The sequence below is a fragment of the Lissotriton helveticus genome, chromosome 1_1 (genome assembly GCF_964261635.1).
Source record: "Lissotriton helveticus chromosome 1_1, aLisHel1.1, whole genome shotgun sequence".
Lineage (NCBI taxonomy): Eukaryota > Metazoa > Chordata > Amphibia > Caudata > Salamandridae > Lissotriton > Lissotriton helveticus.
The window spans coordinates 1,185,153,365-1,185,167,335 of NC_136057.1; the positions used below are offsets into that span (position 1 = coordinate 1,185,153,365).

The 13,971-nt window shown below is 42.8% G+C and overlaps 2 protein-coding genes across 2 annotated transcripts in view; one reads left to right on the forward strand and one right to left on the reverse strand.

Annotated features, from left to right (window-relative positions):
* Positions 1–13,971, reverse strand: part of FBXL13 (F-box and leucine rich repeat protein 13) — a 1,354,404-nt gene that overhangs the window by 778,705 nt on the left and 561,728 nt on the right. Inside the window, exon 10 of the mRNA XM_078679367.1 lies at positions 10,108–10,160. Within this exon, the coding sequence (XP_078535493.1) occupies positions 10,108–10,160 (53 nt within the window). The remainder of the gene's footprint in view (positions 1–10,107; positions 10,161–13,971) is intronic.
* The window catches only part of LRRC17 (leucine rich repeat containing 17), a 250,265-nt gene that overhangs the window by 61,052 nt on the left and 175,242 nt on the right, over positions 1–13,971 (forward strand). The gene's annotated exons all lie outside the window — the stretch shown is intronic.

A 13,971-nucleotide genomic window follows, 5' to 3' on the forward strand; every position in this document is an offset into this window, starting at 1 on the left:
GTACCCTGGGAAAGAGCAAGGGGTTTCAGAAGTGGCAACTGATTGGGATCTCCCGGCTGGGGGGTCTCTGGAAAGAGGGAAGGGTCGTCACCTTTACCTACCTGCAGGAACAACACGAAATGGCTCCTGGAGAAATGTTTCGATACATGCAGGTTAAACATGCACTGGAAGCAGCTATTCCAGCAGCGGAGGTACTCCCTGAATAATCACCCTTCGAGGACCGGCTGCTGACGGACCATTTAGACAAGAAAGCAATTTCTCTTACTTACCGGAAAATCATTAATAATCAAACGGACACCTTGGTGCGACTCCGGGATGCCTGGCAGGCAGAGGTGGGGGACTTGGATGACACTGACTGGCAGGAAGCGATTGTCTCGCCCAGAGAGGTAGCGGTCTCTTCTAGGCTGCGCTTTGTACAGCTAAAAATACTACATAGGACCTACTACACACGGGTGACAATGTATAAGATGGGTAGAGCCACTGACCTGTGCTGTATGCGCCAATATGACAAATTAGGCACATTCTATCACACTCTGTGGGAGTGTCCACTGATTACACTATAGTGGATGGCAGTGATGGGCACAATCACAAAGGTCTGCGAGAACTTAGTTCCGCCTGACCCCAAATTTTGTTTATTAAACATATGAGAACCAACGGACCTCAACCACACAGACCGGAACTGGACAACTACGGGGATGATGATAGCTAAGCGGAATATAGCTCAGAAATGGGGGGTGGTACAAGCCGCAACCCTGACAGAGTGGTGCAGGCATATGGACATGGTCATGGTGGCTGAGAAGGCTACATATATTCACAGAGGGTGCCCCAAGAAATGGGGGAAAGTGTGGGGCAAATGGAATGCCTCTAGAGGACATGTGTGTACCCCCCTGTCGTAGTGCGAGCCTCGGACGATGCGGTATAAAAGTTGAAACTAAAAATAATGGTGTACGATGAGGATTGATGAGACACTGTCAATGTAATTTCTCCTTGATAAGAAATGTAATTGCAGAATTGTTATATGCAGAATACAAATAAATCCACAAAAAAAGCAGCATGTGATGGAAATGTAAGTACTGAGTTAAAGAAAAATACATACCATGAATCTGGTTGGTTTACTTTTGGATTACTGTTGTGGAGCTACTGATCAAATTGGTGACAAACAGGAAAGGAGGAATGAGTGAATGTTCTTGAGCTAAGCTGTCCGTTTTGAGAAATTTGAAGCTTTGATATGTACAGGGCAGCCTGCAGATGGTAAAGATCTATATAGTTTCACTGAGTGCTCTTACGTTTGCTTCCAACAATGTAGGTCTCATTTTTTTTTCTAAATCCATTTTAGAATTTATGAATGATAGTGAGTTGGATCATCCTAGCTATTCATGATAAAGGGTAATAATGAGGCAGCACTTTTTACCCATCACCTCATTCTACAGTTTATCTCAGCAGCTTCTGAGATTTTTTTTTGGGTAAGGTAAAGCAAATATTGTATGTACTATCTACTTTTAAAGAGTGGATCTCCTCAGATTTATGTTCTATTAAGTGCATGTAATTGTAGCAATGGAGGGAGTGTCTCTTAATTCTAATTGCACACAATAAAAAGTTTGTGGTGTGAAAATTTTCATTTACCATCCCAGTGTTGCATACATAAACCAACTGTAATGAGTGTAACCAGCAGTGACAAAACATAGGTCATCTGCGCTCATATCAGGAATGGGAAAACAGAGGATGCTATCTTTAGAATCAAATTGACAGTAAGAAGTATTTTAATTCTATTGTTTGTTTGTTTGGTTGATATAACATTGCAGGTTTCTAGATTATAGTGATAAACATATAACTGTTAAACAAAAGATCAGAGAGGACAAGCCTTTACACAGAAGGGCTGATGGGGTATGTAAGAAGGGAGTGGAAATCGGTCATTTCAGACAGATTAATGACAAATTAGATCCGTTTCTGAGGAATCCGCAGAAGAAGAATGTTCTTACATTTCCCCGAATGCAAGGAGGGTGGGTTAAATGAAAATATTTGTTGCTGGTGCTTTCCAGCTAGATGCTGCTGTGCTCGTAAAGGGCTGCATAGATACCTTCTTGGTTCTGGTTTGGGAGATTTCTAATATTATGTATTTTTCCTTCCCAAACCTTTGTAACCACCAGAGATGGAGAACATAGCCCCACAAGGAACTTACCTTTCAAGAAGTTGCTTTCTCTTGTTCCCTAAATTGCTTTTCATCATTAGATTTCCTTGCAGATATGTATATTTTACATTCACCAGCCGTAAATATTCTTTGTCTGTTTGGCATTTTAGCAGGGTTTATTGTTTTCAACGAAAGGATCACCAAAACACACCAAATGGAAACAATTAAATAGAACAGGGCTGACCACCTCAGAGATCACTGGGTACAGTGCAACTTTAGCTACATACTGATTGGAGGTTGCAACAGAACAATTAATTAAATATTAATCAGAGCGAACACTACCACATTCTTCAGGTATTGATCTGTGGGTACAGTAAAGTCCACACAATGTAGAGTGCCCAGACCTCAGGGCACTCTACATTGTGGTGTCTCTACACTAATCTGAATCCATGCAGGTTGTGCTAGCCACAAACCTAGGTGTAGTACCAGATTATATCTGGCAGGCAGCCTATTCTGCATCCTTGATCTTGAGTGAAGGAACGGATCAAGTCAAACTAGGTGGGTACAGCTGAGTGCAAGGGAGCCTCTTCTAGCCAACCATGTACGGTCCAGTTCAGGAGCTCTAGCTCATTCATTCTGGACAAGAAGCAGCAAAAAGTGGATTAAGGAACTATAGAGAGCTGATCATGCAGCCCTTTGGATAGTAGGGCGAGTGTGCTTCCTATAAGCAGAAGAGAGGGGAATGATTCTGAACTCTGGAAGTATGCTGTACCCCACGGATTGGTTTAGTGGACCACCAGGTCTACCATATTCAGGGGTATCCAGTGAAGAGCGTGAATGATCATCGGGTGGAGTCATTCACTAGGAGAGGTGTTTGAATATGTGTGTGTTTGTATGTTTAGATTTGTTTGCACACTCCTCATTTGTGGATGTCTTTTCTATTGCCATGCAGCAAATGCTGACAAAGTGATTCATGAGAGTAAAATTAGGGATTGTAAATTCTAGTAGATGCATTCTTTTTCAACAATGGAATGCTGACAGAAGATATTTTTCACTACCGATGGCATGCACCAGCTGTTTACCTTGACAGAATTCCTTCAAAGGAAAACACCTACGTGAATTCGCCTTTAAAGGTGCACAACCTAAATAAAATGACACCAAAGTTTCGTGTATTATTCATTTGCCTCGAAAAAAAAGGAATTAAAACAAGGGAGGTAGAGGAAATTTTAAAAGTGGAAGAACTTAAGGTTGCACAAATCTTTATTAAAAAAAAAAATGAATCGAGCTCAGCTCATTCTTGGAAAATTTGGGGGTGATCGGTCAAGTGGGGGCCAAGAAAAAAGAGGAGGGTCCCAAAACGTTGATTCTTGTGCTAATATTGACAGAAAACTTTAGTCACAGATACAGAAAAAATGCGGAACATAATTACACCAAATTTAACACAAAACTAAATTTTCTCAGAAGGCATGTTTTTTGTGATTTGGTAAAAATCCGTTCAGCCTTTTGAGATATTTTCAATTAAAGAGGTGCTTAGGGTGGTCATGAAGGGGTTAAAAATATGGATATCTGGACTGTTGGTGTTTATATATGCAATGATTGCCCACACTAAAGGGGGCTATTCAATCTTGATTGACTGGACACAAAATGAAAAATATTTTGGGGTAACCATTACATGACTCATGGTCCCTGAGTCATGAAATAGTGTGAAAAAAATACATAGAACTGTCAGGAGGACTACACCTTGACTCCAGGGACATATGGGGGAACTAAAAGAGATTTCATTGATTGCCTGGCCACAACATGGACAACAGGACTCAGGGTCATAAGCCTCATTGAAATGCATTGTTTTAAAAGCCAGGTGCTGAGGGTCACAAAATGAAGCACAAACAAAGAGTGATAACATATTTTAGTCACGATATAAAGAGGGCCAAACTGGGAACCCAAAGCAGCCCTGGCAATTTTAATGGAGCAGTCCCCCCCCCCCCCCCCCCCCCCCCCCCCCCCCCCCCGGCGGCTGCTTTTGTTACTAGGGCAATATATTTGCACCGCTGCAAAACCAGCCCACAGTAACAAACACAGCCCCCACCCTTCCAGGCTCCCAGGGAATATGCCCACTGCCCATTACGGCCAGTCCGGCCCTGGATATAAATCATTTGTTGGTGGTGTTATATTCATTTTAGAAATGTTGGTGAGTTCTGAGGTGATTTTACTGAGCGAAAAATGCTGACCTCCTGCTGGGGATTTGATGAACCATGTTAGAGAGAAAACTGTTTTCTCACATCATTTTCTCATACAAGTTAAGGAAGGTGCTCCAGAAGCTAAAACGAGAGCACATTTTCGTTAAGTTTACATGATCTTCCGTGAGAGTAAAGTCTGATATTCATTTTAAAAAAAACTCTTTTTATTAATAACAGGGCATAATTTCAAGCGGTTGCAAGTTGCAGCATGTTAAACATTTCACGTCTCTTCTCACGTTAATATACACATGACCACATTACATTCAATACATTTGGTAGACAGTTGCGAGCAGTTCCATCCCATCCACCATCCTCAGTCAGAAGCTGCATACGACACGGTCTAGGGCGGAGTACAGATGTTCCCCCTATAAGGGTTCCAGGCTCCCCATATTCTGTCCCACTTTTTGGCGCAGCCGAGGTGTACATACGCCGCCTTCTCTGCCACCATAGCCCCGTCCATATTTTTACACCAGTCATGGAGTGTTGGAGAGGATTGTGACCCCCAGTATCTAGCTATATTTCGTTTGGCGAACATCATCCCAAGCGTTGCCTAGTCCTGTGAAGCGTGATTGAGATCAGTGGGCTCCCAGATATTTAGGAGACATCGTTTGGGCTCAGGTAGCACTGAAATTCCACCCACTTGAGTAATAGGTTGCATAACTGCAGTCCAGTAGAGCACTATTCGGGGGCACTGCCATATTGTGCGGTAAAACGTACCCTTTGTCCCACAGTTCCAGAGACAAAACGAGTTTTCGCCCCCCACTCCCCCCCATTTTGTGTAGGATCACTCTGGTATAGTACGTCCGAAGTAGCATTTTCAATTGCACCAGTCTTAGTCTGGAGGATATTGCTACTTCACGCGGTGATGAGAGCGCCTCCTGCCAGTCTGTATCATCTAAGTCCCCAAGTTCTTTGGTCCATAGTTCACGGAGGGCCGTAATAGTCTGATATTCTAAGTGAAACGTACTTCCAACAATGGCAGCAGCAGCAGCTTTCCACAATGTTCTAATGAACAACGAGTGCTAACATCTTGAATTTATAACAAAAGTGTGGCACACCTGAAGTCAAGTTGATGCATTCAAAGCTCTAAAATCTAAAGCATTTCATTTAAAAATTAACAAAATGAGAGGGTTCTTTTTGTCATAGAAATTATGGTTCGTGCTCGAGAACGCTAAAATGAGGACACATTTTGTATGAGTTCTCAAATATTTTCCTTATCGGGTTCAGTAAAATATTCTGTAATCGTAGACAGAGACATGTGCATAAATAACAAGCAGCAGTCTGTGGTAGATCTGTCAATTATCTCCCTAGTAATCAATTATAGTGTCATTAAAGAGTTCTAATGAACTGGAGCGCTAACATTTTTTATTCAAGATAAAAGCAAGGTACCTATGAACGCCATTTTGTTGGAATAGGAGCTATTGAATTGCAAACCAGAAATAAAAAAATAGATTAAAAGGGGCTACTTCGTGCTTGATGAGAGGGTGGTGGTGGGAGCGTTTAACACTCAGAAAGGGTTGAGTTCAAAGCCTGGGCTGCAGCGGGTCACATGTGATGTGTGGATGATGTTCTCTACAAGGACTCCAGCACAAAATAGAGGATTACATACCATCGGTTCTTGTGGATGTGCCCTCTCTTATATATCACTCCCAGGGAAAGCCCTGTCAACCAACTTGGAAGGATGTGGGAATTCACATTTGTATCCTGCCAAAAAGGGGCTGTACTAGAGGACAAAAATTGACCAAAACTGACTTGGCTGCCTGGGTATCTGCCTCTTATTTACGCAAAGATTACTTTCCCCCAACTTCAGATGTCTGTTCTGTATCCTTCCTAATAAGTGGCCTCCCCCTTCCTCCTGCCCTAGGAGCTGCCTTGAAATTGGAGGGGTACAAAAGGGGGTGGTGATGGACGGAGCATCTAAACCAATCAAACACTCACACCCAGTCAAAAGATCTGGGTTTAATCCATCACCGTTCTTTAGCCCACTCTGCCACCCCAGTTCAGACATGGCCATATGCAAATCAGTCTGACCCTGTGAGTGTTTGATTGGTTCAGATGCTCCGTCCATCACCACCCCCTTTTGTACCACTTTGTTCGCCATAAGTTGGCAGGGTAGGCTCAGACGTGAGTCCCTTGCTCACTTTGCCACTGGATTCAAGCAAGCCGGGCTGAAAACGGCTGAAATGCCAGAAACCGGTCCTCGGAAGCTTGTTTCCGGTCCAGGGAAGGCATGGCTTGGCAGTTGGGGCTGGACTGTTCCCATGAGGCACAGGGTCAGACTGATTTGCATATGGCCATGTCTGAACTGGGGTGGCAGAGTGGGCTAAAGAACGGTGATGTATTAAACCCAGATCTGTTGACTGGGTGTGAGTGTTTGATTGGTTCAGATGCTCCGTCCATCACCACCCCCTTTTGTACCACTTTGAAATTCGAGGGATCAGGCTCAGGAACTCTGAACTTTTTCTTGTGCAACATGCCTTCTATTGACCTTTTTGATCTTACTTCTTTCTTCCAGTATTGAAGGATTAGGGAACAGATGTCCTGCATTGGTTTGCTAGAGTTATGTATTTTGAACACAACACATTTTGATACACTCGAAATTACCACCAATGCCCACTAAACCTCTTAATATGGTTCCTCTACGATCACTTCTTTGGATTTGTGTGGATTTCATAAGAAGCTCAGTAGGATCAGCACACATTGACATCCCTCCAAGAACACAGCTGGAAATTGCTATTTCACCCCTAAGGCTGCGACCAAGTCTATGACACTTAGAGGTCGAGTTGCTGTGCCCTGACCTGGAAGAAAAGCTCTGGATCCAGACCTACACTCAGAGGCGAGAAACCTGCACTACACAGGATGAAATGAATAATGCCCAGCTTACTGGTATCATCATGGAAGATGACTTGAGGAACTGAGCATGCCCTGAAGCCAAGAGCCAGTTGGTTGTTCTCAATCTTGAAGATATTTACTTGTCCCAAGGGTCGAGATCATGCTTGGATAATTGAAAGACTTTGTCAATGTGCTTGAATGGTCTCTTGACCTGCTTGTCTTCCTAATACCCCAGTCACACTGCTTCCAGTCTGACACACACATAAGGATTTTTCACTTTCATCCTATAGCCTTGAAGTGTTTTCCATTGTCTGAAATTGGTCTCACTCATTACAAAACTAGTTCAGCCATACAACTACATCAAACAGTTCTGGAGATTTTACAATTCAAAGGGTATCGTAGAATTCTAATTGGGTTCCCAGTTGTCAGAATAGGGCAGGGTAGTGAATTCCCCAGATACCAGGCATTCCTCTAAAACAGATATGGGCCCATAAAGTTTGGTGCATATAGTAGCTCTGCTTTAGGTGATAGGTCCTAATGGTCCCAGTAGCTCCTCTGCAAGAACATTGACAGTGGACCATCTGAAAGTCTAACTGGTCCCTATAAAAATGTGTCCTGTGCAACCTTGTCACCAACTACCAGGTCTCCATTGACTTAAATAACTGAGCACTAACAACTTTGCTTGGAAATTGAACCTGGACTAGAGGCCTTTGGAGCTCTTTGGTACTATTGTATGGGCTGGACCTCAAACCCTCTTAGCTACAGTCAGTGGAGACACTAGGACGAGGACCAGGAAGCTCAGTAATTGCAAGTGCCTCTGCAGTCAATTGTGAGTTAAGACACTTAATAACTCATCATACATATACTCTGTCACTCATCCATCCATTCACCCACCCACTAACTCACTTGCATTTGCCCACTCATTTATCCACATTAAAGCACACACACACACTCAACAAGCATATGCAAGATATATTACAATGTTGCAGGCTCAACCTGGTGGGTATATGATTGCGATAAGAAATAAGCAAAGAATTACACATACTAGCGGGTGATCATCTTGGAATGGTATTGTGCATAGTCTAAACATAATGTAAAAACAATTCACCCTTAATGGTCTATTGACTTTAAAATATTCTTTTCATAATAAACGTTACTCTTAGTAGTAACTTTTCATAATTAGCAGCTAGATCAGACCTGCAAGCACAACTTTTTACAATGAACCATTCAAATACATAGCCATTATTATGGGCGTGTCACCATTTCCAACTCTGACCTACTGTGTTGTCTTTGAACAGGCCCCCGGGTTTGTCAAAGGGGGTATCCAACAGGAACGCCCTTGACTGATGCTGTACTTTTTAATCTTGTAAGAAAACACAAGGGACACCCTACTCACATGGAACCAGGGTACTCATAATTTAAACAAAAAAACAATGGTTCCTGTGGACACTTAATAGTTAATATTACAATATTTATATCAGCACAATTGCATTTAAATGGGGGAACAAAAAATATCAGAGAAAGAAGAGACATGTAACACTGAGTATATAGAAGCAAGTTATTTTATATATGAAAATTCACAATTATTATAGATTTTCAGTGTTGAGTGTCCCAAGTGAAAGAAGTGAAACCTATGAGTATTAATTGTGACTTTTGTGACATAAAAACAAGGTTTCAATGATGTTGTGGAAACGACCATTCAATAGATACACAGTAAATGTTAACAGTCTCCAAGTATAATAATAGGGACTGGGATTTAGTTCTCTTCAACTTGTCGACGATGTTTTGACCTCGCTAACAATATGGGGTCTCATCAGGACCTATCAATTGTAGAGACACCTGTGGATGACTGACAGGTTGTGTGGTGAGCAATGGCAAGCTCGCCATTACTCAAGCAGAGACAGGCGAGAGCAGTTCTCCTGGAAGCCACAAGTGTGAATGTTCTTGCAGCAGATCGATTCTGCACTTTCCCTTTTGACTTCACCAAACCAAATCACTACGGAAACGGATTGTCGTTTACCGCAGTAACCTAAGGCTCCCAAATTATCCCTTGGTCTATAACGAGACACCATCATCTGGATAAAGGTATCTAACCCCCAGTACTCCAAATATCGCTGTCTGTCAGTACCCGCCACTCCATAGGTGCCCGGCCGGGCCCTATATGAGTATTCTTCACTATCTTTCACTCCCACAGGTGCTCACCACACAAACTGTCAAGTCATCCACAGGTGTCCCTACATTGATAGGTACCCCCATATTGTTAGCAAGGTCAAAAGGTCGTCAAGTTGAAGCGAACCAATTCCCAGTCCCTATTATTTGGGGGCACTGTAACTACTTTTGTTACATGGGGCCGATATTGCAGCACTGTTGCAAAACCGGCCCCCAGTAACAAAAAAAGTCCAGAATTGGCCCCCACTCTTCCGACCCACAGTGAAAACACCCGGTACCCGTTACGGCCAGACCGGCCCTGCTCATGCATACTGTATCCAGTATAATATTTCACACAAGACAAACGGTGCAATGCAAGCACTCTTTTTCAGCAGAAAAACTCACCTTCTGTACAATCAAAACCTTGTACAGCGGAAGATGAACGAGTGGACGGAGCCTAAGCCCCTCTCTTAGCACTGCTTCTTAGAGCTCTTTTTCTGGTAATAACATAAGGGCTGGCAACAGCTGCGCTGTCAAGAAGGACTTGAAAAGGCTTTTTTCTTTTCAGACACATTTTAGCATGAGTATATATTTTTTTCCATAACTGAAGTTAAACGTAACTCCTAAATGAATCCATATGTACATCATGTTTTTCATATTTGTTCCAAAGCAAATATTCAGCCTCTGATTTATTGACTCCATGTACAAATAAAGCACATCTCCGCAGAACAAACGCTTGCAAAGAAAACAGCTATTACTTACGTTTAGGCCTTGGCATTCCGATACATTTAGGTCTTGCACATTCTTGCATTCACCTATAAATAGAAAAGAAATACAAGGTTAGGGCTTCTCATAAAATTGTTCAATATGTCAAGTCGGTTGGTTTCAATTTAAAACTCAGTAAATATTTCAACGTATCACCTTTCCAGAATTAAAGTAATAAAGTAGGGACTGATTAAAAAAGTTTTTTCCAGTTGTAACAAAGTAACTGTATATCTTTGTGGTGGTCTGGGAGCTTATGTTGCTACCTGCCAAGAAGAGAAAGTCGCAACGTCGAGTGGAGCTATATGTTAACCAACAATGTTTTTAGATCTTTTTTAAAAGTACTCCAGGATAGCAAGTGGTCTTTATTCTGACAGAAATTTCTAATCAATTTTGAGGTAAGCACTGAGAAACGATATACTCCTTTTGTGGTTAGTCGAAGGCTGGGCACATGCAAAAGGCCTCCATGTGAACTTTTGAGCACGTGCAGGAACACAGTGTGGAACTGCCCCACAGAGAGGTTTAGAAACTCGGTTGTGTAAATGCTTGAAAGCCTGACTGCACATCTGCAAGTGTGGCTATGTTTTTAAGGCTTACACCCGCTAATGATCATCATTTATCCAAGTATAACTTGGACAGAGTTCACAAAGCCGGAAACAAGTTAAATGTACAAGGGAAAATATTTTTTAAATATACATATGTGGAATTTACTAATTATGTCCTACCCTGAGCATGATTAGGATGTCAGTAGACTTCCTACTCATACTTTTACATAAGCCACGTAGGCAGCCAGCTATTGAGCACCAGGCTGATGATGTCACTCATGACACTAAACAGGGCTAAAGCTACGCAAGTGCACAAAAAAGGGGAGAATCGCAAAAAGTAATCTTCCCTAGGACACTAACATATGTTGAGATGCACTGCTGGTTTATTCCTTTTAAACAAGTTAGTGGTGTGAACAAATGCATATCACAGATTCTAACTATGCTGCAGGGAAATGGTAATAAACATACAGATATCACTCTGTTATCCTGGAATATTGGAATGCTGAACAATGGCAAAGCGAGGCAAGTTCCTGTGTTCCTAGACAGGAATTGGTTTATAACTAGAGGCACATTTTAATTAATTCCGTCATATGCAGTTTGTATCTATATGAGTGACTACAAGGTGTTTTGTTTCGTATCGCATGTAGCCAAAAAGGGTGGCAATGATCATTTAATAAAAATGTGGATTTCAAATACAGTACAATGGTCTCTGATGTAGCGGGCAGCTTTTTGTTCCTAATGGGCCTCTAATATGATATGCTGCTTATGCTCATCAATATAAATGGCCCTAATGTACACTCCCATGATGCTTTTGATTGGATACTGAACCTTTGCAGAGAATGCAATACAAGAAATATCCTTTGGGATTGAGACTTTATCGTATTGCTAGAACTAATGCTTAATTTGAGCTGGTGGTTTCCAGTGTTCCGCACCGGCACGAATCATCATCACCACCAGCGGTTATAGCGCAAACTCCACCCAAAGGTATTGGGGCGCTTTTCATGTGCACCAGTCAAGGACACATTCATTTTTGGTAGGCATGTGGAGATTAAGTGACTTGCCCAGAATCACACGATGTTGAGCGTCCACCAAGACTCGAACCAGGTTCCCCTGCTCCAAAGTCAGCAGCTCTGACCATTACGCCACACCCTGTCCCCACTTGCATGGCTCTATGGTTAGTAGTTGGTTCTGTTATAGGCAATGCCAATAGGAACAATGGGTTGGTGCAAGCTGCCTCCTGACAAGAGCCCTAGCACATCTCAGGAGCGCAGCTGTGATTTCTTGGAATATGTTATGGAAACCATAGAGCTAACAGATTATTGAGGGTGAGGCATTGTTCTAAACAAGCATATTCCTATTTTTCTGCAGTTCAGGAAATGCGGCCAGGGCGACTGACGCTGGAATCTGGGGATCAGGGTTCGATCCCCGGCTCCGGCGGCAGGTTAGCCCAGCACCATGTGACTCAGGGCAATAGCTCGCTTAATCTTCCCGACGGCCCCCAGCGCCTAGAGACCCTAACGGGTGATTGTGCGCTTTACAAATGTGGATTATTATTTCAGACACATGACTGAATGAGTTTCAGAGGTATCTGCTACACTTTCTTCTAAGCTTGCCTGAAGTTACCGACCCCAAGAGAATCAAGTAGACTGAGGAGATTTCCATGGCCAAGGGTTTCGTTTTTAGACATGAAATATACAGAAGGAGCAGAGACTTATTTGAGATGAATGTGTGTTGGTGCCCCTCGGTGTTACCATTAAGCGTATCTAAACAGACAAGACTGCTAAAGTCGTACGAGAAAACCACCTATCCGTCCTGCCTTAACCAGGTTTAGGCTATTATTTACATAACAGTCTCCTGCTCATGTTTTGTGTGTCAAGACATGTGTGACTCCTGTCTTTCATTGACCTTTAATAAGGAAAGGACACATTTGCTTACTTCCAGGTGATTCATCTGTATTGGTAAATCTTCAGATCCGTTTTACAGACCTCGGTTTTCTCAGTAACATACTTCCTCGTCACTTCTATATGAAGTCAGATTACTGGATGACACAGATAAAAACTTTATCTAACAACACTTAACCGCACTTCAATATCCATTTTGTTTTTCCTCCAAGGTTGAGAGTAGTTGGGCTCCAAATGAAGATGTACAATGAAAAGGAAGGATAGCCTTTTAATAATAAACTTGCCTTTTTCAAGCCGACAGCCCTTGGTCTAACAGTAGTTCCTCGACATAATTCCTTGCTATGGAGGCTGTTGTTTCTGCCTGCAATGTGGAAGTTGCTTTGAAGGGAACTTATCAGTGGTAGCATGCTCACCATGTTGTGGCAGCAAGGCAGAACTGCTACTAGATGCATCAACACTTTGAGGGTCATTTCCAGGCCCTACATTTATGGTTTATCAAACCAGAACTACTTTTAATCTACAATTATTAAGTGAAATTTGCCAGATTTCATGCATGGGGATGGGATAAGAGGGTGTGATCGACATCCAATTACTAGAGGAAATAAAAACATACAAAACCAAGTAATTTTGGTGGAATGTCATGTGACGAAATAGAGCTCACAATAAGTACCATTAGCAACTAAATGAAGTGTGGTTATACAAAGAGTAATCCATTTAATGTAAACCCTCTCAAGAGAGGTATAGACAAAAAGCAGGATGAACACTATAGAGATACAGTAAAGTAAGTAAGCACAGATACATCTGTAGACCAGGTAGGGCCTTTATAGTAAGAGTAAGCAAGAAAATGAATACACATGTTGTGACCCAATCTAATTCTTGGCGGTAAGGATACTCCGTTGCAATGCCAAGAATGCAAGACATTTAGATGCGGGCAGACCTTCGGGTTAATTACGGCAGAGACTACTCTGTTTCCACTGTGATTAACCCCCTCCGAAGGCCCTGGGATGTAAGGGCCATCGGAGAAATTACTACATGTCCGCCCAACCAATTTGGATGGGAGGACATGTAGTCATTTCTAGGTCTCGCCTAGCGAATGCAGCGCATGCGCTGCTTTGCCTTGGCAAGACTCTATTGACGTCGGTTTGGTGCGCGAAGGGAGACAAACCATGTGCGCGCCCGGACAGGCGATGTGCGCACGCATGGCATCTCCTCACACGCTCCCACTGCGCACTTGATTCACCTGTCAGTACATGTGCGTGCCCACATTGCGGCTCCTCGTGCGCTCACACGCTCCTATGGCGTTTTTTGCGATAGTGCACGCTCCTCGCAGCCTTGTCACGTGCTCACCACTCGCGGGCTTGTCTGCGCACCACTCGCGGGACACTGCTTTCTGACGGCGCCCGCTCCTCGCAGGGATC